Below are 24,240 nucleotides of genomic sequence, written 5' to 3' on the forward strand. Positions count from 1 at the left end.
ATCAAAAATACCCTAAGAGTCAATATTTTGTTTGGCCACCATTATTTTCCAGCAATACACTAAAAACAGTTGGGTCAAAAACAACACACATTGGGTCAAGAATGGACCGACCCAGTTTTTTTTTTCATGTTATTTAACCAAAATGTTGGGTCAAATAAAATGAATAATCCGCAAAGCAACCCAATTCTGGGGGTTGTTTTGTGGGTTATTCACTTGACCCAACTTTTGGCTAAATTGAATAACCCAAATTCGGTGAATTGGTCCCTTTTTTATCCATTTGGGTTATTTTTGACTCACTTTTGTGGCAGTTAACTGTACCAGGTAAGAGAACTAATATATGCTAGATCACAACAAAACATTTGTCTGTATGTGTTATTTTTTAAAGCTTATACTGTAGATTGTCGATGTGGTTCACAGTGGAGTCTCTATGCTTGTAGCTTACATGAATGGAAAGCAGCAATCTGTTCGTCATATGACATTACTAATGAGCTGTAAGCCATATCGAATCACATGAAACATACTTTTTGTAGGCCAAAGCCATGGTCACGCAACAGAATTCCACAGTGGAATTGTAACAGGGTTGCAATCCCCTCGCTAACTTCACACGCTCTAACATACACGACCATTGATGCCGTTTCTCCATATTACCAACAATAAATGCAAATGCAGTAATTTGAATGCAGAAGTAGGACGTGACAGCATTACAGTATATACATGTTGCCCTGGTGAGAAGAAAGATTTCTTAGTTTGCTTTAATGAGGGAACAACGCAAATGTGTTCATATGAAGAGTTTTGCAGTTCATAACTTTGTCTAATTCTCCATTCATCAAGTCATTTTTACGCTGACTTTTCAGGATAAAAACGCTGCATCTTTGCCACTAATAATATTCATGTGGGATTCGGGACTCACGTCATCAGTTCATGTTGAATGGACTACATGTAACCACAGCAACAGAAACGCGCACAAGATTTTGTCTATTATCTATTCGCACTGTCCCAACTGTGAACAAAGGAGGTCAACCGCTGTGTTTAAACATTCATCATCTCTCAAGAGTGCTGGTGTTATATGAACAATAACCCTAACCCTCGAGGGTTTTGGCAATGTGAAATCAGGTAAACAGCATTACAACAGCACGAAGCTATCCTGGTGCAAAGCAATGAGCTCATGAGAAATTAATTACAGCAACCCCGATTTGCTCCCAGTGGACCTGGCAGCAGGTGACCATTGGTGTGTGAATATGAGGTATTGTAAAGCGCTTTGGGCACCTGCAGTTAAAGCGCTAAGGGAGAAAAAAGAAAAAAAAAAGTAGTGCATTATCACTTCCATCAAAATTCCTGGAACATCACATCCCTCGTGAGTTATCTTTAGAACAGGGCCTAGGGTGATACTCGTGCATCACGTTGTTGACCCCACACTGAAAACTTCATTAAGATCTGATGTTGCATTTCCAACAGATAATCCTATTTGAAATTTGTATGTACAAGACTGTTATCACTCTGAATTCGGAGGTATATTCGCTGTTATCACGTTACCATTCTAATTCTGGGATACTGTATACTGCTTTTATTTTGAAATTTGTTCTTTGAGCGTTGCACTTGGCAGCGCTTTACCGTATCGCAGAATATAAACAGTATTGACATTCTAAATGGAGGCTGGTTTGACTTGGTCTTTTCAAGTGGAGGCTGGCCCGACCGCAGCTGGCGCCTCCTCCCATTCTCTGCCATCCTCATTTGAAGTTTAAGCGGAGCTGGCAGACCGGAGCCAACCTGTGTTTACTCCCCATCTCGGAATCTCCTCCTCGACTCAAACACCGCTCTTTGTCACGGAGGTAAGAGACTCGCACACCGAGTTCACTTCAGCTCTTTGTGGAATGGAAACGACTTAACACCAAATGTTATAATTATCCTCTCGAATCAGTCTGATTTGATTTGCAAACGTAATTGAAAAAATAAAGCACGCTTCCGACAGTCTCTGAACGCGTCATCTCTGCCGTGTTTGCAGTCGCAAAAAATGTGTATTTATGATTCAGCTCTGATCAGTTGTCTTGACTCATTTATCCCTTATATGATATAAGTAGCACAAATATTGTAAACTCGTACTAGTTTCCTACCCAACCTGTTTGAGCCAAGGCATCTATTTTACTTTAGAAAAAATGTACGGCGCACCACTAAACAAAAATGTCACAAAAAGTAGGAATAGTGAAATAATGATGATGACGTCTCAATTTACTTACAAATCCACTTATTCCATCTGAAAACTGGCCCTGTTTATTTGAACACAAAGCTGATATTCTCCCACTTATTGTACTTTATCAATGACAGCAGTTATAGTCATTGAACTTTCTGCCATCTAAAAGGAGGACCATTTAATTGTTCTGCTTGTCGCTACTGATTTTCTGCTATCACACATCAATGAACAAACATAGATTGAAGGCATTGTAATCATTTTTGGACAACTAAAATGAAATTGAATGATTTCTTTCTCCGTCCACCTCCCACCCCCTCCTCCTTTCTGGTGATCACTCTGTTGCGCCAAGGCACCCTGGTTGGGAATCAATATTATAGTACACAACACAATTAGCATTACAAAGGAAACACGTATAAACAAACACCTAAGTGTGTGTTTGGAAAGGTCCTAATTCATATGAATTTATAGAGGGGTAGCGTGGTGGGGAATGTGTAAAGTTTATTTTTGGTGTAAGGTTTATTTGTATTTATTTGGTGTAAGGCTTTATTTCAGTTTGAACAAAATGTTTACATTACAAAAGATGACACGGAGGCAACAGAGAAGCAAGTCTAGGATGTAATGCATAAAATCATTGTTAAGATGAGCGAACAATCAGAGGTGCATCACAGATTTGATCCGTTTATGCAAGACCTCCATATACGTATAGTGATACTGCACAGTATGTGCACGTGTTTTCCCATAAGAGCAGTCTGTAAACAGTTCATTATGTCAAAGGTTCTGAGATGTTGCTTTTCTTTACTGTTGAACAATTTAGGTCTGTCTTGTTTAAAGTGGCCCTGCAGCATTCAAAATAATCATTCAAAACACATTGTTAAGGAATTGTGCCTCGTTTATATTGGGCATCCCTAGCTATTAATTAGTTTTCTTTCATTTAAAGGAGATTAATCATGCATTTTTTCACAATGTAAAGCAGTTCATATGCTACTCTTAATAACATGTCTGTGTCATGTTTTCATCAAGGATCAAGAACATTACAACACAATTTACACACCCATATTTTATTGACTTGCTGAAAGGAGTTAATTTTGTGAAGAGGTGCTCCTGTCTCATGCATGTGAGCTTTTATACGGAAAGTTGGAGAGGGGTGGGGGGTGGCGGAGAAATACTCATTCTGATATAGAGAATACCTAAAATACATATTTGAAGACAAAATAGCAGTTTATTTTCTTTGCAAGGAAGGCAGAGACACAGAGACAGAAACAGCATAGGTCTCAAGAGTATCTTCCATTTTCCTTACAAATGCATGCCAATTTTTACACCTTGTCAGGTTGCAACTAGATACCTGGGAGTGGCTCCTTTATAAATTACTTAGCGCAAGTGTTGATTTCCCATTGTTCATTATTGAGGGCCAAGTAACTGAAATACTGAAGAAGTGAAATAAGTGATACTGTACTATAAAAATTAGAAGAGAGAAATGTTTGATTATGCTATAGCCCTCATAAAGAAGACACTGATTCATCACCAAGTCAAATTCCATTTGTCATTTCACATGTCTATCCATCCCCTGCGGGTTAAGAATCAGCAGGCTAAAATCGTGTGCCGCTAACCAACCAGCTAGCATTACTTGTGAAGGCTTCCGAGGAGTGAGGTTCCCCTGAAAACCTGACTTCTAATCTAAGTCATGGTACCAATTTGATGATAGTCATCCAGCGTCCTGCTTGAGACTGTAAACCACAGAACCAGCTTCCCACGGGTTAAATAGTCAAGCGCTCTAACCAGCATACTAAAAGCCTGGGCTAGCATGAAAGCTACTCACCGGTGAGCACTACTTTTAAGGCTTCCGAAGAGTGAGGTTCAACTAACAACACATTTTTAGAAGAAGGCAGCTCACAAATAGTTTGATTGTTTAATTTAATCTTTAATGATTCTAGAAAACCATTTTTATCTGTAACATCTTCACATTTAAAAGTAAAGTGTATAAATTTAACATGGAGCTTGTGACTGACGAGGACAAATGTTTTATGGGCCATTAACATTTTTGCAGTTAATCAAAATGTTGATCTATTTAGGTCAGTCACAGGTCACAGACAATATTATTATACTGTCATTTAACATAGCAACAAAAATCCAATGAACTAAAATAAAAATGTAAATTTCCATTTATTCCATCACACAGCTGCCTAAATAGATCACCGGCCAGTATTTATGTTCATCTGGTTGCTGTGGAATCTACGTAATTAGTTATCATTTCCTCTTTTTGTTTGCTTCAAACATTGCGTCCTTCATTTCAGGCATGCATTGTTTTACTATTTGCGCATCTGAGAATGGCTTTCCTGTGCTTACCCAAAATCCACATTACTTCAAGTGAGCACTCTGTTGCTTTTGGTTGTTGCATCTTAGACGTGACAACAATCCTGTTTTCAGCTTGATATGCCGTATTTAATTTTGTTCTTCGTGAGGAAATGTCTCTTCAGAATTCATATGCTTCGTTTGAAAATGCCATTTCAATTTGGAAATCTTCATCACAGCTACCATTTCCTAGTATATTAAAGCACATCGCTGTTGTGCTGGTTGGATGAATGTAAAATTTTCACTCCATTTTTTTTTTTTTTTTAATTTCCAATTTCACGGTCCTCTTTTCTTTTAGCAGCAAACTTGGAAAAACATTTTTGAGCAATTTGTCTCCTAGAGGCAAAGTGTCAGTGAAATTTAAAAATTGCAGTGAACTCAGTGACCCATTATCAGGCGCATCATGCGAGCCCTGCCAGTCTTACATGGACAATGAATGGTTTAGTCAGCGCTGTACAAAGTGAAGTGCAACTACTCTGAGAATGCCTGTGTTGATACCATCTGATATCGAAAGTGACAAATTTTCCATACTCCTTTCTTGGTCCATAATCAATTAATATAAGCTTGATATCATGTTGTGCTTTTTCCAATTAAAGCGTAGAGTGTGCTTTCTCTACCACTGGTTACTGTTTAAAAAAATATTAATGAGAAACAGCAAAATCATTTTGCCAATTTCTGTGCAAGTCAGTGGTGACTTATTCCTGTTCTTCCTGAACCACAAAAAAAGTTCATATTTTATTATTTTTTCCTAAAACCTATCTATTAAAAAAGGTTCCATCCAAACTATTGTCTTCCTCTTAAAATAATGGCCCGTCATATTTGTCATGTCTGGGTCACGCCAGGGTTAAGTTTGAGTTCATGACCTGTTAAATTGGGTTCATGACCGTGAGGTCAAGTGTCTGTTATGTACTGATGTAACCAGCATCTAGTTTCTACTGGTTTTAGGCTATGTGATGTCAATCTTTAAACCTTTGCCTAGTCACAACCAATCAGATCGATTCACTGTCTGTAGTAGCGGTCTAAGAAGTGTGTGTCTTTGTCGGATTATTACTTCTGTTACCACTGTTCCTCTGTGCAACTCTCGTTGTTTCTCGTCTAGTCAAGTTAGGTGAATAAATAGTTAAAACCTTATTTGTGTCTGCGCTTTGGGATCCAAACTCCAGCTCATGTTTTCTCTTCATATTTCCTTAGCATGTTGGCCACCTAAAATTGGCTCAGATTCAATTCTACCCTTGAAATGAAATTATTAACACCGGTAGATATAATTAATATTTGGTTCAGTTACTTTTGTGTTGTCTGTTAGAAAGAAAGAAAAAAAAAAAAGTAGTAGTAGTAGTTGCCGTCATAGTTTTAATCTACAACGTACATAGTCATGAAAATAAAGCAATATATTGAATGAGAAGGTGTCAAAACTTTTGGCCTATACTGTTTATTCAGTGGCTATTAGTTTAGCTTCTTCTCTAGTTTGTGACCATATCTAATTGTCAAATGTAGCGATGATGGCGGAGTGACAGGATGAATGTAGGAGTGTTCTCTTCTGAATTATGCCCTTTAATAGAATGTCACAGATTCAGCAGGGAGTGCAGCCAACCACCCCATGTGTACAGTCATCAAATCTCAAACAAAAAAAAATAAAAAATGTTACAATTTGTTTTTGGTAATTATGTCAAAGCTATACATTGATTTTGGTGCATTCTTACATAGCTATATGTCACATACTTATATTGTCTGCATCAGGATTCTAATTTGGTCTAAGTACTTATAGCAACAAACTATTGCTAATAAAAAGATTCAACTTTGTCACCCAACAATAAAAATACTATACTTCATTGTTGTTTGCTCTTTGTCATACCTGGTGCCATTCTGTGTCACTAAAAACATTTTTTGACACCAAAACTATAAAACCATGGAGGAAAGTAATTCACCATTTTTCTGACTTATGAGTTTCCACTCTATCCTGTTTTTGCCCACTTGCTGCTCCTGAAATGTTGTAAATGTTGATTAAAAACGCCCTCAATTATCAAACAGTCCAAAACCTTAAAAGAGAGCAATCTGTCCTGCAGAAATGCAGACTTTTCCATGCAGTCTTGTTGACAGTAATTCTGTTAGCTATCTATGCTGGAGTGGCATCACTAATTCTGCCCCCTGAGGCATCACATTCACGGCTTCACATGACTCCTCTCGAGGATAACATATTCTGAGTGGGGCTGAAGAAGCAGGGCAAGGCTAATAAAATAAGAGGGTCAGAACATTTAAAATGGGTTTTGTGGCTAGCTTGGTCGTCTGTCCTTTACAATCATGTATTTTTTAAATGAAACCTATAAATACAATTCTACATGTTCTGATTAAAACTTCCCTCTACAGTCAAATCACTGCATTTCAGTATGCCGAGTACCATTTTAAAAATGGAGCTCTTTTTCTAAGCAATATTGTGACATGGTCTGACAATTGCGTGGTCGGTTTTACACCTTTAACTGCACTACTTACTCATGTATGATCCCCTTTTCCTGCTCTAAGTTGTTTCTGCTTGTGCTGAGAATAAGAAGTGGGTCACATGCTTGAATTATCCATTTACAGGCTTGCATGCATCAGTGCCAAGAATTTGCACTTGGTGGTAAGACTACAGCAAAGCAGACCCAGTGACCTTTTAGGAGGATGGAGGTTGGAGCAGAGCGCGGCAGCATGCAGAAGACTCGACGCGGTGACGATGCATCCGGAAAAACACGCCCCTCATCCTGCTCCAGTCTTAAGGTAAGGCAAGTACGTTTCAAAATGAGATTGAAGAGGATGTTTGGGGATTTCAATTTAGCGTTCCGACATTTTGTTTTTGTATTGACAAATCAATCGGAGTGTATTGACAAATGGACCTTTCCTTGATTATATTAACTTTCTCAACTTAATTCAGTCTTAAAAGTAAAAAGTATATAAAACTCAAATCCGTTGGCTGAAGCAGGTGTTTGCAAATAACAAATGAATGTTATGCAAGCATGAAACAGGACGTTCCTGAAGCCTTTACCTTGTTTTCTTTTGAACAGCCATTATAAATCACACTGAATATCCAATTGGGGATGTTATTCATCATTCTCTTTAGAGGCGTAACACTAGAGCTGGCATTTATTGGCCTGTGCCTTTTTAAACGGGCCTCATCAACGCAGTCTTTTCAAACAAGCTTAAGATCAGGGGTGTCTGAACTTTTATCTCTGAGGACCGCTTACAAAAATATATCAAGATGAAAGAACCACTTTGAATTCTTTTTACTTTATGAAACCCCCATCATTGATGGGATGCCCACTTTTCAACGAGTCCTACCGCATTTTCAGCAAGTGCTTTGATGATGTGACTGAGAAGGACCATCTGTACTGACCCGGATCATATATTGTTTATATAATGTAGTTATTTTGAAAATCTGAATCGTCAAGGCATTCTGTTAACTCTTTGACCGCCAAAAACCTTTAATAACGATTAGTAAAATCACGATGTAAGCCGCCATAAACGTTGAACGATGTCAACTGTTTTTTTTAATTTATTTATTTATTTTTTTCCTTAAATCAATGGGCAGTTCACCGTGTAAGTGCAGCACGTGCTGCCTGGTCAATGAGTTGTGGAATCGAAAATCCTCACTATCTGTAGCCAGCAGATGGCAGCATTGTATCTCTTTTCAATGGTCTCAATATGTATTAAATTTGATGAAACAGAACATATTCAAGGATGATGTAAATGACCAAAGCCTTTGTCATATTAAATTTTTTTTTTATTTTTTTTTTTTATGACGTGTGGCAGTAAAAGAGTTAAAAGTGCTAAGGCAAATATCTGAGGATTATTTTATTTTTTGGTGGCCTTTGACCCTGTATCCCACTAGTACAGTTCTGCCGCTCCACTGACCAGCAGCTGAATCCCATCTCCACATTCAGAACCAAAACAAGCGCAATCTGAAGTAAGCAGTTTGGACACCACTGCTTTAAAGCTACTGAACAATAGAATTCAATTTTGAATTGCTACTGCCACCTGTTGATGAAAAATTAAACTGCACATATCCTTCTTCACGTACACAACGCACACGAGTCACATCCGCAGACAGCGGTTGATAACCCGAATCCAGTCTGAAAACTATTGGCCAGAGGCTTGCAGGAATCCCTACTAACAGCTAAGGTGTTAATCTACAAATTAGAAGATGTTTCAGTCATAAATGGTCAAATAAAAAGGCTACTGTAAAGATATTTTTTGGGAAAAAAAAAAGTTCCATATTGCAGCTTTAAATGAAGACATTTTGTTTAGGTACCAACAATTGTCTTTTTTTTTTTTTTTTGTTAAACCATGTTTGATGCTTGGCTTTTTAGGGTTACATCTCTCTATTGTTGTCCATCTGCCTCACAAATTTTTCTCCATAGTCCTCCTCAGAAGAAAGAGGGCCGAAATAAGGCAGAACACAGCATGAATGTGATGATGTTATGATCAGACCACCTCAGGTTTTTCCATCTCACTCTTGCCTTTCCTTCCACGTCAAACAAGCTTTAAAAAATAAGCTGAAAGTCTTCTTTCAAAGTTAGCGCAACTTCAAATAAGATCAAACCCTCTTGTTGCTTCTCCCTCAGATGAAAGTGACGTGAGACAATGGTGTTCAAGCAGCTTATCATAATACAGGCTGGGTCTCTGCATAGACTTTATTTCTTCTCGGAATTGTTTAGTTTTGGGTGGGACATGGCACAATCTCCTGCAGCTCTAATCCTATCCTTTTGTTACCCACTTTTTGTTTATTGTACCAATATGAGCATAGATTGGGTGACATCATACCTAAACAAAAGTAAACACTAATGATAAACTGTCAGAGTAAACGGTGAAGTATGACTTTTAAAGATTCGAATGGAATTTTTCAAACAAGTGTAGAAGATCAGCATTTTATCCGAACATGCTGTTGCAGGGCGTCATTAATTCTGGAACAAACAAACAATCTCATTGTGGGCCATAGCATGACTGAATTCTCTGACTGGAGGAAAGCTGCTGTAAATTTAACAGCTTGTTTACCCTGCATGCAAGTTAAGGCGATTGTTATCACCATTTGTGTTTATGTGGACAATCATTTAACAGCCAGTTTCTCCATAATTCTGCTAATTAAGGGTGTTACAATCGAGTGGTGATTATATGATTATATGCGGTTCAACAGCTTCATTTGTCTCAAATCACAAAATGTGCTAAGTAGTTGTGAACGTCACACACCAATTAGCAACTTAGTTTACTAAAATTTCTAGTTGGCTTACCCACCACTGATGGGTTGAGAGTACTGAACAGTATTTTAAATTTGCTGTCAGTGGTAATCATGGTAATGCAAAGTGGGTGTCAATTGATTCATATTTCTCATTTAACGCAAAACTGTTAGTGTACAAATGAGTGCAATGGCACATATGTGTTTAATCACAGCAGTCATGTCAATGAGTTGATTTTCACATGCCTTATTTAATAGTGGAGATACAGTACTCGCAGATAACTCAATAGGATTTTCTTTGATATTTTGCCAGCAATATTGATATTATCAGAACACAGGCATTGTGTAATATATAAAACTACATCCACAGTGCATCACAAAATCATTTTAACTGAAAAAAAGAACTTTGTTTTTGCTCAAACATAAAATGTTATTGAATATGATAACATTTATTTTTCTATAAAGCTGATATTTTCAAATGGAAGAAAACTGTCAAAATTACCAAAAACTTTAACTTGACATTGCCAAATGCCTACCTAGGTGCATGATTTATTTGTTCATTTTTCCTTTCGGACAGCATTGTGACAAACAAACATTTCAACATACAATTTTAACATATGATAACCGAAAAGAAAAAGGGCTGGCAGGAAGAAGCATAAAGCTTATGATAACAACATAACCAGAAGTTCTTAACTTTTTGACTCCACTAAATTAATATAAATGAACTAAACTCACCAGGTTGAATGGGAATTTTTTTTAGTGTGAATATTTCTGGCACTTTAACTATTTTTTATTTTTATTTTTTTACTTTCCTCTCTACCATACAGATCTACATTAACAAGTAAATATCTAACTACATAAGAATAACTATAACAAGTTATCAAGAGCAACAGCAAAGAGTATAACAATCCAACAAAGTGCAAGTGACACCTCTGAACAAGCTGATAACCACTACATAGTTGCGTTGCGTCTAAAAATAGCAACACTCCGCACCTTGATGAGTCATGAAGTCATGTTTAAATGGGAGTCAGCACGCACCTGCCATCATTTAAAGTGTCTCTGATTCACTCCCTTTGTAAGCTTTTCCAATAATTGAAACGTTTATCTTTTCCACTCATCTGAGCACAGTTATTTGTATTCACTTAATGTAAACAAAAATTTCAGCTGTATGAAAGGGCCCTTTACTTGCATCTAATTGGTCATGACCTATTTCCATTCTCCTCACAGATGTTCCTGGTGGCGCTGTCCTTTGCCTATTTTGCAAAGGCTCTGTCGGGGAGCTACATGAAGAGCACGATAACTCAGCTGGAGAGACGCTTTGACATACCCAGTTACCTAATAGGCATCATTGACGGAAGCTTTGAGATAGGTGCGTAGGTCTGCATGTCATCACTTTTTTGTCGATGTTGTTTACACCCTCCGTGTCACAGATATGTCATCCACTCACCACTCTGGAAAAAAAAATCAATGGGTCACAAAGTTATTCAAGGTACTGAGAAAGGATTAGATGTGTGTTTGAGAAAATGGGAGTCATAATGTTGAACAAGGACAAACACTGCTCTTTGTAACTGTATCTGTGGTGAACTAGAAATGTTGTCATTTGTTTTCCTGTGTGAAGCTTCTTGTACTTCACCATGTGTGTACAACATTGTCTGATTATTATAAATCCTGCATCAGGTTCCTTCAATACAATTACTATCAAGTTTACAGATGGGGGTCTATTTGCATGGTATCTTAGAATTGATATGAACACACAATATTTCATTTTGCCTGACCTTTGACATGTCTCACATGGAAATTTAGTGAGTTACAATATTTGATAGGAGGCAAAGAGTAACGTAAACAATACAACAAATCAGGTTACTGCTGCCTCGGTCCTTATAGGTATGGATGGCATGTGTCATGTGCTGAAGGGTTGGATCCCAAAGCGCAGACACAAATAAGGTTTTAACTATTTATTCACATTACTTAACTATACCAAATACGAGAATGCATCGAGAATCACGAGCCCCCTTGGGCTGTGGAGAAGCACAGAGGAACAGCGAGTAATAATCCAGCAACACGCATATTTCTCAGACAGCTTATATAGACAGTGAATCGATCTCATTGGTTGAGGCTAGACATGTGGGCACCAGTACTAACATAGGACTATCTGATTGGCTGTTGACCCAGTAAGGCGATTAAAGATTCTTGACACCACATATCATATAGCATTAAAGATCCTTGACATCACATAGACTAAAAATAATTGAACCTAGATGATAGTTACATCAATACAAAACAGACACTTGACCTCAACTCAATATGTCATGAACTTAAACTTGACCCAGGCATGAGACTAAACCCCAAACAAACCTCCTGCATGACTCGAATCATGACAGCATGCACACAGTCAGTGACTTTGTACAGAAGGGGTTTAGGAGGCTGTACTTCTTCCTCGTTTCCTTATTTGCAGAGGTGGGCATCGCCATTGACTGGAATTGATGATTGGTGGGGGTGCCCACCTTTTGGCGTGTGCTTCAGCACTTTCATCGAATGCTTGATAATGCGAAGCCTCACAAAAATACACGGATTGAGAAGGACCGTGTGTACTCACCGCGATTGACAGAAGTAATCCTGCTTCACTCAGTGCTCAGTCTGTGCATTTTTTCAAGGCTTCGTATTATCAAGCAGTCGCTGAAAGTGCTGATAAGACATTGGTTTTCGGATTAAAAAACAAGACTGAGAGAAGAAAATATAGAAGATGAGTATCCATAGATACTGTGTCCAGAAGACAGAACCACTGGAAATTTGGATTTTGGTATAGACTGAGGGATTGCCAACTGAGTAAAGTCAACACTTCACCAAAACATGCCACAACTAGGAAAAAGGGTAGTGGTTTACCTTAAAAACCTTAGTTAAAATCCTATATTTGTTGTTTTAAACACCATACTATGATGCCAAAACTCTTGTCCCCAGTTCCAACTATTCTCCCAAATGTATTAAAAAACAAAAACAAAAAAAACTAACAAAAAAGTAGGTATCAGTCTTAGTCCCCAGGTATTTAAAAGACCTGACCTGCTCCACCAACTGTACCTGAATGCTGAGCAGCTGGAAAAAGAGATGATGTTTTTTTCCTTGTTTCTGCCCTTCTCGTGTGTCAACCAATCAGTGCCCTCAGCCACTTGTGTCTTGGCCAGGTGTGTCTCGTTATGTCATTATGTGTAGTCTCTTGTCTCCCCTCCGTCTGCAATGATTCTTTAATGTTTCCTCCTGTCATGCTGCCGCATTTTTTTCCCCCGGCCCCCCAAAATAGCGATATTTTGCTTTATTAAAAACATGTAATTAAAATGTTGATGTTTTATGGATGCTGGAATGGATTAATGGTATTTCCATTTATTCCATTGGGAACTATGATTTGAGATACAATATTTTTGAGTTATGAGCATAGTTAAAGATCAAATTAATCTTGTTTGCCAAGGCACCACAGTATGCATCCATTGAAAACTTGAGAAGGTCACCTGCAGCATCCTGAAGCTGAATTACATACATGTAGTTCCTTTTCTCCTGTGAAAGATATTCACATGTGGTCAAGGCAACCAGCTTTATGTATAGGATTGTTGCCAGGGAAACACAGCGACGGGAAGGGTAACATGAATACAAAGAAGAACGGAAGGTACAACTGTTAAGAACAGAGCACATTGGGAGAGCATTATAGTGGATGAAAGAGTGGGCTTATCCAACCATCCATTTTATGTACGTACAGTGGACCCCCACATACATTATCTACGGTTTGACATTCACAAATTAATCTAATAGATTTTTTACTTTTTACTTACCTAAGTTACTCATTTGATTGTCTCTGATGGAGATAATGAACAGTAACGGCCATAACCATGCCAAAACCCCCATCAAACTAGTTGTCCACGCCACTAAACTTTCATAGTGGCACCTATCTGTCTCCTTTGCATCACAATAGCTTCAGCAAACAAGGACGAAGATGGTTACTGTACAAGTAGCAATTTTTGAATATATTAGTAAGCCTTGGAATGATATTAAAATGTTTTGGGATCATAGTTTGTGGTATAGTTTTGGTTTGAGACAATAGAGGCAATTGTAATCACTTTTAATGAGCATGAATTACTTACAGCGGCACGGTGGACGAGTGGTTAGCACGTCCGCCTCCCAGTTCTGAGGACTCGGGTTCGAGTCCAGGCCCCGGCCTTCCTGGGTGGAGTTTGCATGTTCTCCCCGTGCCCGTGTGGGTCTTCTCCGGATACTCCGGTCTCCTCCCACATTCCAAAGACATGCACAGCAGGTTAATCGGTTGCTCCAAATTGTCCCTAGGTGTGCTTGTGAGTGTGTGTGGATGGTTGTTCGTCTCTGTGTGCCCTGCGATTGGCTGGCAACCAGTCCAGGGTGTACCCCGCCTACTTCCCAAAGCCAGCTGAGATAGGCGCCAGCACCCCTTGTGACCATTGTGAGGAATAAGCAGTCAAGAAAATGGATGGATGAATTACTCACAAAAAAAAATCACTATTTTGTCCCAAAGTGTGCCGCATATGCTGTTCAGGGTTGTGGGGAGCTGGAGCCTTTCCCAGCTGACATTGGGCAAAAGGTGAATTACAAACTGGACTGGCCCTGATATTGTTGTATATATCATATATGCCACATGAAATCATGCTAAGAATCTTAAAGACCTGCTGTATTTTGTTTGACAGCCTGCAAGCCCCTTCTGAAGGAAACATTTAATAAATCTTTCAGCAGGGTTAAAAATGGCTAGACATGCAGCTTTTTGTACAAAGTTAACATTTTTCTCCATTGTGGCCAAGCTTTATTGCTGCTCATCCATATTAAGTACAATATTAAAAATAGATGTAATTAACAGATTTATGTCATCAATTTGCTTATTGATTTTGTCTCGTTGCTGTTCAAATTTATTTGAATGCAACAATTAGAGTATCCCATAAAGGCTCGAATGTTTCATCTCTTCTTACAGGTAACCTGTTAGTTATAGCCTTTGTCAGTTACTTTGGTGCCAAGCTCCATCGGCCAAAGATGATTGCAATGGGTTGTGTACTGATGTCGATTGGTACCTTCATTATTGCACTGCCTCACTTCATCATTGGACGGTTAGTAAAAAAAAACTCAGCTTTGATTTGTACTCAACTGACTAGATGGAAATCTGTCACTTGGGTGCTCCTCAAATTTCACTCTAACCTTTGTGTACAGTTATGAATATGAATCATCAGCGCAGTGGGTTGTGAATTCAAGCCTTATCCCATCCCCATGTTCACTGGGCTCCACAGCTGACCTCAGCCAACATAGTAAATTACCTGAAGTGCCAGTGACAGGTAGGCGTCTACTCAGATAAACACACTCAGCTGCACGCATACTGGTACCGTAATGTAATAATCTTCTCCAGATTGTGAAGGAGATTCCAACCTGTCCATGTGGATATATGTGCTCCTGGGAAATGTCCTACGAGGGATTGGCGAGACCCCTGTTCAACCCCTTGGAATCTCCTACATAGATGACTTTGCTAGTGAGGAGAATGCTGCTTTATATGTGGGTGAGAAAAACATTTTCAATATCTAACTATCTACATATCCATCGGTCAGTCGGTCGGTCAGTCATTTGTGTGTATTATTTAGCGTCGTCTTGTGGTGAACTAATATTTCATTTATAAAAAAAAATAAACACTATTAATTTCAACAACAACAAAAAACGTTCTATCAGATCCATGTACATTTTTAAAAATATAATCGTAGGTCTAAACGTTAATTATATAACATAGGTCGTACAGCAGGCTAACATGTTTCACCGCCATCGTTCTGCTATGGATACCCAAAGAAGAAGAACTTGTGAATCTAGTTAGCCTCTAGTGGTGATTGCAGCTAGTTGCGGAATGGGTCGACCACCGCTTACCTTCCACAACTGGGGGCTGCAGTTGGTCATCCTGTGTCCTGTGAGTCGGGCTTGTCTCCTTCTGCTTTCTCTCGCTAGCTTTTACTAGCTTCTCTCGCTAGCCGCTCGTTAGCCGCTTCAGTTTGTTCTTGCTAGCTAGTCTTTGCTCGCACGCTTATGCCAAATAATAATTGGTACCGGTAGGCTAGCAAAGTGTGGTCTCTCTGAGTCACTTTATTGCGCTTGCTTCAAAATTGATGCATTCTACTATTCTTAGTTCACCACTAGATGGCACTAAATAATACTTATTAAGAACAACTCATGACAGCTAGCTAATAACAGCTAAATACTAATATGTTGCTGTATCCACACTAATCGGTATATATGAGATAGATGCCATTCCGACCTCCCTAAGTCACACACTGTTTTCGGTTACTGTTGTGACATATTAGGCCACGTTCCAATACTCACACTTCCACCGTTGTGCCCCTCAATTGCGCGTTCCCGTTGATGGGTGCGAGTGTGTCGGCTAGGATGTCTCAGTTTTACGTAGCACTCTGAGACACACTTGAACAACTAAGACACCCTACACACTTGCACCGTTAACGGAACGCGCCATTGATTGGCACAATGGTGGCAGTGCGAGTATTGGGGCGCGGCCTAATACGTCACAACAGTAACCGAAAACAGTGTAGGTGTGTGACTTAGGGAAGTCCCACATCCTCCGTGTGTTGAGTTGAGTGTAAACCAAAACAGTGTGTAACACAGTTCTACCATAGGTCCCGCATTAACAACACATTTCACCTGCCCTCCTCTACGATGAATGATAGATGATGTGGATGGTTTTTGCACATGTTCATCTTCTTCAACAATATCTGTCTTTTAATTAAAGTGTGTTTTTGGTGTTCTAGGCTGTGTACAGACCATCTCTGTGGTGGGGCCTGTCTTCGGCTACCTGTTGGGCTCCTTATGTGCAAAGATTTATGTGGATATTGGATTTGTAAAACTGGGTAAGTTAGTTTATTTTTACATTTTTAAGTTAGAGAAGAATATTACATTTAGGTTTTATGAAACCCATCACAGCAGGTTCAAACTCAATTTGATTCGTAAGTTTCTGGAAAAGTTTTTTTGTTTTTTGTTTTTTGGCAGGCTTTTAAAGATCGTAACTAAAGAGCTCCTTCATAAAACAGAGGCATGGTTTTATCAATACAACAGCAAGTGCAGCAGATGTAGGTGAGCGGGAGTCAGGACAGATGTTCAGGATTAGCATCAGTTAGTTAATGAACCGGAGCAGCTTTCAATCAAATAGCTGTGCTGCAGAGGGAGTGGAAGTGAGAATACAGGCTATGTTTCTGCAAAAACCAGATTATAGACCGTAGTCCCTACTAAGACTGTTGGTCTTTACATTAATTACTAATGGGGTATTCCATTCAAAATCTTTCTTGTCACAGAAGTTTGAAAAGACAACTTATCCCCAGTATTTGCTCACTGTATTAATGGGTTCATTACGGGTAAAAGGTCATCAAGAAAGAAAGAATATAATATACCGGTAATTGGAATTTTTACGAGAATCAAATTCTAATTATATGAGAAATAAAGTAGAACGTTGAAAGAAGTAACCAAATCCTAATGGTAGAGATCCTAGAAATGTCCATGTCACTCTTTTTTACCTCAACACAGAAACCATCACAATCACGCCAGCAGATTCCCGCTGGGTTGGGGCCTGGTGGTTAGGCTACCTCATAGCTGGCGTCATCACCCTACTTTCTGCCATTCCTTTCTGGTTTCTACCACGCTCGCTGCCCGGTCCAGGCTCACACACCCCACAAAAGCCAGAGCAGACAAGTTTTATTAAAGACTCCGCCCCCATCAAGCACAAGTATCCAGCGGAAGAGCACACCAGTTTCATAGAGATGGCCAAAGGTGAGCATAAGGATATGCTGTATATCTTTGATTTTCTTTAAAAAAAAAAAAAAAAAAAAAAAAAAAAAAGTTCTTTTGTTTATGCATTCTTGTCTTCAATTTGTCATTTGACTGAAAATGACATAACAATTGCTCAGGCCTCAGGTAACGATCAATCACAGTTCATCTGTTTTCTGGAGACATGATTGGTCGTTCCCAGAGCAACTGTGATGTCATTCTCAATAAGTGGCAAAATGGCAGCACCCTGAGATGGATAAAAACAAGTCGATTTTTCTGCTTAATTCATATTCCGCAAATGCATTATTTAGCAGTGGGAAACATAATAATGAAAATGAAAAAAATGGGGGTTGACTTCCCCTTTAATGTACTTTGCTCCTATTCATGTGTTTTCACAGATTTTATCCCAACGTTGCGAACCATGTTGGGCCACCCGGTTTATTTGATCTACTTGTGTGTGACAATCATCCAGCTCAACTCGCTTATTGGCATGGTCACTTATAAACCCAAATATATCGAGCAGCATTTTAGGCAATCCGCCTCAAAGGCCAACTTTCTAATGGGTATGTATGAATGATTTGTTTATAACAGCCTGAAAGATCGGAGAAGCATATTGAGAACTTTTTTTTAGCTAACTAATAGGCACAGGGTCAATATCAATAAGTATTAAATAGCTCTCGTTCATTTTAGTTCTGTTTTGTTCCAAAAATCTCAGGTGTGATTAATATCCCCGCGGTTGCACTTGGGATTTTTTCTGGAGGCCTCCTGATGAAGAAAATGAAGCTGAACATAATGGGAGCAGCCAAATTTGCTTTTGTTACTTCATTCCTCGGTTACGTCCTTTCATTGTTCTTCTTTGTGATGAGCTGTGAGAATGCCAAAGTAGCCGGAGTGACACTTCCATACGACAGGTGTGTTTAAACGGGAAAAACAGCTAAATTAATATGATAAATTTAACTCTTGTGAATGTAAATGTAAAACTTTTCTCACCCCTGGACTGGAGACTTGCGTCAAATCTCATATTGTACAACTTTAATTTTTCTGGCTGTGTAAATCACAAACAATATTTAGTAGCATAATTCTCTTGTTCTCTTTCTTCCAGCCTGGAGGGTGTATCTTATGACAAACACTCTGTTTTCACCACCTGCAACTCCAACTGTTTTTGTTCAGCAAATAACTGGGACCCAGTCTGTGGAGGGAATGGCATCACATATGTTTCTCCCTGTCTTGCTGGCTGCACCGTCTCCACCGGCTCAGGAAAAAACACAGTACGTAAAACTGTATCAAGTCAAATGCCTTCAAAAGGTGTGAAACTTGAGTAGCCTACTGTAAAACCATGATTCCTAAATGTTTAAATAAAGAACTGGATCAGAAATGTCACAAACGACATCTTATGTTGCCTCAACATTGACAACACAACTGCTCAAAAAGAATAAATGAATAAATAAATACGTAAAGAATAAAAAATAAAATTCAAAGTATCGGGTACTAGTAGAGGCTGTCGATACCAGCTATCACTACTTAATCGTTGAGTACTCAGAGAGAATACTTGTACTGACATCTGTCTAAAAAGTTCAGATTTTTTCTTCAAGTTAATCTTAAAAAAAAAAAAAGAAGGAAAAAAAAAAAAAAAAACACCTAACAACTCTAACAACCCTAACAACCAAAATTATTCTGTGCACCCCTGCGCATAATCCTCACAGTGTAACTCCGACTTAATCACACTAGCAGCTGGATAGCATATCCACGTGACCAATTTAAAGCAGTAACAACTGAACTGCTGTTCTTCATCCAGTCTAGAGCATGCTAGACGTAGTTGAGTGCATACGGGAGCCCATACTGAGCCACATGTATGTAAAGTCTCTAAGTTATTTTGCTATCAACAAATTCCACTCTCTCATTACTGGATATGTCTGTTTATAATTATTCGCATGTATGCACGTTTTTCCAGGTCTTCTCAAACTGTAGCTGTGTCGGTGTGGCCGCCAACTTAACAGCCAATACAGGTCAGTGCCCAGATAAGGACGACTGTGACAGGATGTTCCCGTACTTCTTGGCCCTCTCCGTCATCACATCTTTCATCATCTCACTGGGTGGAACGCCAGGATACATGCTTCTCATCAGGTCAGCTCATAAAAAAAGATCTCATGCCCCTCTTCCTTTGATCGTCAAAGTTTGGAGATAAGTGAGCAGATCTGACTTATTGCTGTGTTACTTGGAGACATTTCCATACATAATGCATGATTTTGATACTACATGATTAAATGCTTTGCACTGCATGCTCAGTCCTGCTTTGTGTGTGATTATAGTGACTTCTGCTAGAGACAATTTAACGGGTTATTTATAATGTTAGTCTAATTTGCAGTATCTGCTGATTTTTTTTTTCTTTCTTTTGTCTATCTTGTAATCCCACTGGGCCATCTGCCAACGTTTTCAAACAAGACTCTTGCCAATCACATGACCCATATTAAATCTTGAAAAAACAGTTTGGGCTCCTCATAAATTAGATCAATCTGATGCTGGTGCCAGAATGCAAAAGGTTTAATTTCCATGTCATTCTTAAAACTGGGCGACACAGTGGGCCACTGGTTAGCATAACCGCCACATTAGGGGTGGTGGGTTCAAATCCAGGTTCTAGCCTTTGTTTTCCTCACAAATTCTAAAAACAAGCTTGGTAGGGTAAATTTACTTTTCTAAGCCTGGCAAATCCAGGTCCAGACAGTAAAAACCCTGGCAGTTTGGCTTTAGACCCTTGTGCTAGCTAGCTAGTTCCCTAGCAGGTAAACAAGCTAGCCCTTAGGCATTATTGTGACTGGTTTTCGGCTTTTTGATGGTTCTGACCAAGTCATTTCAAAATAAGATACAGTATCTTATTTGCTAGCTTGCTAGCTACCAGCTGGGGGCTGGGGCTAAACCCAAACTGCGGCAGGGTTTTTACTTTGTGGGCCTGGATTTGCCACCTCTGAAGTCTTGAGATGTGAATGTGAGTGTGAATGGCTGGCGAGCAATCCAGGGTGTACCTCACCTCTCGCCCAAAGTCAGCTGGAATAAATTCGAGCACACACCGGTACCCCAGTGCCGATCTGGATTCCTAACATTCCTTCACAACGATCTAAAGGTGTGTGATGATGAGGGCGATAGCAGGAGACAGCTAAATTGTAAATTTGTACTTAAGAGTGCAAAGGCTTATCACTAGCCTTCACTTTACCTTCTATGGAACACCATTGTACCACTTAAATAATATTGGGACTTATGGTACATATTTGCTACAGATGGCCAACATTATATTTCATTGTAGGCGTCGGCTGCCATCAAGTCATAAGAATTCAGTATAGTCCACATAATTGTTGTTTGAAAACAATACCTGAAGCTTGTGATAATATTTTCACGAGTGCACACACCGCTCGCCAAGTTCACCCGCTTGTATGAAAGGGCTTGGCGGTCCCCGAGCTAATGCTACAACAACAAACATGAATCCACTGTGTATTTTTATGTAGCTGTATTAGTAGCGCAGACACCTACAAGGGTAACAATGCTTTGTGGTCACTATGGTAAAGCTTATCAAGAAGGATACCATACGACTGTGCGGGGTATTTAGAACAATAAATGTGAAGCCACATTTTTATGTCCAGTGTTCTCCTGAAATGCGCCAACAAGGCACCACAACGCTAAATCAAGAGCCGCTTGCCGCGGGCATTGTGTGAGAATCACCAGTCGCTGTAAATTTGTATTTCAAGTAGGTCTTGGTCTCACGTGAATGCACATTTCTTTTTCTCCTTGGTCATAGGACCTTGTCATCTCACGGTTTTGTTTTTTCCACTCATTTTTCTAGCTTAGGCATTTAACATTAGCTTTTAGCGACCATAATATTTAGCATCTTGAAATACATCAAGAGTCTTGGGACAGAGAGAGTGCGGTCACTTGTCGAAATAAAATGTTTTTAGCTTTGGACAAATCGGAAGTACGTTATTCTTTGAACTTTTCAAACTTTCTTTTCACTGTGCTATACTAAAATAATTAAATTTACCTTTTACAATTTACTACGCTATCAACTTTACACTATAAATACCTAGCTACTAACTAACACAATTTCGGTCATATGCTTCTTCACTAGATTCAGTATAAAAGGCGGATTTATAGCATGACTTTGAAGCAGCAATTCTAAGGCTAATAAACTTTTCCCTTCCAGATTTGTATTAAAAATGACAGTGGTCGCATTGTTCTTTATATTTGATAAAACTGATTTATCTGAAACATCTGACCTGACCTGCTTCTAGGAAAGCGTTCTAGAACACAGCTTGATTTGGAGAAATAAAGTCATGCTGAATAAACATGGATTCACACAGCATTGTGGCAGATCACAAGTCTCTAATTTAAAGCAGGATCATGTTTAATAGTGACATTTACACACCACACTATTTTCACCAGCTATTGTCACGGGTTTGCTGGAGCCTGTAGTGGTAGGAAAATAATTCACCCACGGAACGTTGGGACGAAGGGGGAGTTCCGGGTGGGAGGAGTTGGTTAGGATGAAAGGATAAAAGGAAAAAATGTTAGTTGGCCTGTGAGCCTCACGCAGGGTGAGTTGTTGCTGTTTAACACAGACGCTGATGTCAATAAAACGCCAGTCTTTGGCTCCGGGCTTCAACACTCCGCCTCCGACTCCCGTCACTACTCGCTACAAGCCTATCTCAGCAGACTGTCTTGTGGATGACCTAAACTCCTGTCTTTAAATGTATATCAAAACTAAAAGTTCCAAATTGTTGATTTCCTTTTGGTCGCACCACATAATTCATACAATGGGCAGTATTATATGATTCAGAATCTCTTTCTTATAGGTGCATCAAACCACAGCTGAAATCATTTGCCTTGGGATTCCATGCTCTAGCGACACATACACTCGGTAAGTAAGGTGTTTCGAAATGTTTACACATATAGTACCAGTAGTAACGGTAGTTGTCTTTCATTTTTCTTCCTGAAAAAACAAAAAAAACAACTGTTGACTGAAATGGTTTCACTGTCTATATATAGCTGGAATCCCAGCACCCATTTACTTTGGAGCAATTATTGACACAACATGTCTAAAATGGGGTCAGAAACGCTGTGGTGGAAGAGGAGCTTGTAGAATCTACAACACTACAAAGTACAGGTAGAACTCTGTCAATGTTGCTGTATAAGGAATGTATTTCCACATGACCAGATTTCTTTTCTCTCCCTGATTCTTTCTTTTTAGGATAGCCTACCTGGGCCTGACTTTGGGCCTGCGGACAATCTCCTTTCTAATTTGCATCCCCGGCTTCATCCTGCTCAGTCGGCAGCTGAAGAAGGAGGAACACGACAACCTTCGTAAATCTCTAGCGAATGGCGGAACCGAACTGGAAGCGCTTAGAAAGGAAGAATTTGTTATTTCAAATTCCGAGACATTACAAAGAACGTCAGAAAACGGAACAGACCGTGAGACACGACTGTGATTCCCCAGAGAAGAAGAAGGGGAAAAAAAAAAAAACCTCGCACCACCAACCTCCTTTTCATCACATGCAGATGAACAAACCTAACTTTACATATATGAGATTTGCAGGGAATCATATTCAATCTATTTAAAGTAAAAATTCTATATATACTATTTCGTGTGCATTGAGGGTTTGAGAGATTTGATATACTTTAGTTAAAATATTTCTAATGAATGTATTGTACTTGTTTTTTTTCTAAAAAAAAAACAAAAAAAAACAAAAAAAACAAATGGGTATAACATTGTTTTTATGTATGAAGGAATATTAATGCCACACGGAAAAGAAATTCAATAACGAAAGAAAAAAGCTAAAGTTGTAATTGTAAGTTGATAAAGTTGTAATGTTAAGAGGAAAAAGTCAGCATTATGAGAAGTCTTTTTTTTTCTTTTTTTTTTCTCACAAGAAAACACATTACGAGAATAAAGTCATAATTGTTTAGCGAACGTTTAGCGAACTTTGAATGAACCCTGACGGGAGCGTGCATTCGCTACCTTCACCAACCCTTCCAAATGTTCGCCCCTCAGTGAGTTTTATTCTCAAATATATGCTTTTCCTCTAAAATGTGATTTTTTTTTAATATACATTAATTCTCATACTTAGACTTTATCCTCATAAAATTCCAACATTTTTTTGCCTGTCAGTTCTCACAAATTTAATTAGTCTCTTGAGCATTTTTTCTTTTTGTTACATTTAACCTTCGTGTAAGAATCACAGAGTTTACGCGTTATTACAACTAGAATATTTTGACTGTAGTTTTTTTTTTTTTTTTCCCCTTACACGTACACTTTGCATCAAGTCATGCAGTATGAGGACCTAAATGTCTTACAGCACTGGAAATGTTTTGCGATCCTCCCTCACCATGGCGATCTCTTACTGCCATGCTTGCCTTGTGTCGTATGGTAAAATCCATGCGATAAACTGTGCCAACTGTTGCCCTCGGCTATCAACCAATGGCTCAACTGTGACACAAATACTTTATTTATATTACTGATACGTATTTATCTCTACCTCGACATTGTTAGACTTTACACTAGTGACTTTGTTTAGTGACATTTTTGGGCGGGGTTTGTTAAGAAACCAAAGCCAAAACCCAACGGACATGATTTTCTCAGGTGTTTACATTCTTTTCATTCTTTTAGTCACACAATGTCCTCATAAATGTGGACAATATTATTTTGTAAGACAAT

General features: G+C 38.9%; 1 protein-coding gene across 2 annotated transcripts; it reads left to right on the forward strand.

Moving 5' to 3' along the window:
• Nucleotides 1-1,001: 1,001 nt before the first annotated feature.
• On the forward strand, nucleotides 1,002-23,440 carry slco1c1 (solute carrier organic anion transporter family, member 1C1). Of its 2 annotated transcripts, XM_077541552.1 has the most exons (16): nucleotides 1,002-1,113; nucleotides 1,678-1,829; nucleotides 7,115-7,288; nucleotides 10,965-11,106; nucleotides 14,716-14,848; nucleotides 14,949-15,070; nucleotides 15,142-15,288; nucleotides 16,535-16,633; nucleotides 17,304-17,546; nucleotides 17,942-18,106; nucleotides 18,259-18,454; nucleotides 18,646-18,811; nucleotides 19,495-19,667; nucleotides 22,382-22,446; nucleotides 22,575-22,692; nucleotides 22,777-23,440. In XM_077541552.1, exons 3-16 carry the CDS (start codon nucleotides 7,193-7,195, stop codon nucleotides 23,012-23,014), a joined length of 2,103 nt encoding a protein of 700 aa, XP_077397678.1. In that variant the 5' UTR covers nucleotides 1,002-1,113; nucleotides 1,678-1,829; nucleotides 7,115-7,192; the 3' UTR covers nucleotides 23,015-23,440. The 2 variants fall into 2 exon arrangements, with proteins under 2 accessions (XP_077397678.1, XP_077397677.1); XM_077541551.1 differs by lacking the exon at nucleotides 1,002-1,113 and having other exon boundaries at nucleotides 1,624-1,829.
• The last annotated feature ends 800 nt before the right edge of the window (nucleotides 23,441-24,240 follow it).

This window comes from Festucalex cinctus, chromosome 13, assembly GCF_051991245.1.
Source record: "Festucalex cinctus isolate MCC-2025b chromosome 13, RoL_Fcin_1.0, whole genome shotgun sequence".
In the NCBI taxonomy this organism is placed as follows: Eukaryota; Metazoa; Chordata; class Actinopteri; order Syngnathiformes; family Syngnathidae; genus Festucalex; species Festucalex cinctus.

Excerpts from the sequence above, each read along its gene's own strand:
- slco1c1 (XM_077541552.1), top strand. The coding sequence starts at position 7,193 with ATGGAGGTTGGAGCAGAGCGCGGCAGCATGCAGAAGACTCGACGCGGT. Across the intron at positions 15,289-16,534 it reads GAATGCTGCTTTATATGTGG|GCTGTGTACAGACCATCTCT; the intron begins GTGAGAAAAACA and ends TTGGTGTTCTAG. Across the intron at positions 16,634-17,303 it reads TATTGGATTTGTAAAACTGG|AAACCATCACAATCACGCCA; the intron begins GTAAGTTAGTTT and ends ACCTCAACACAG.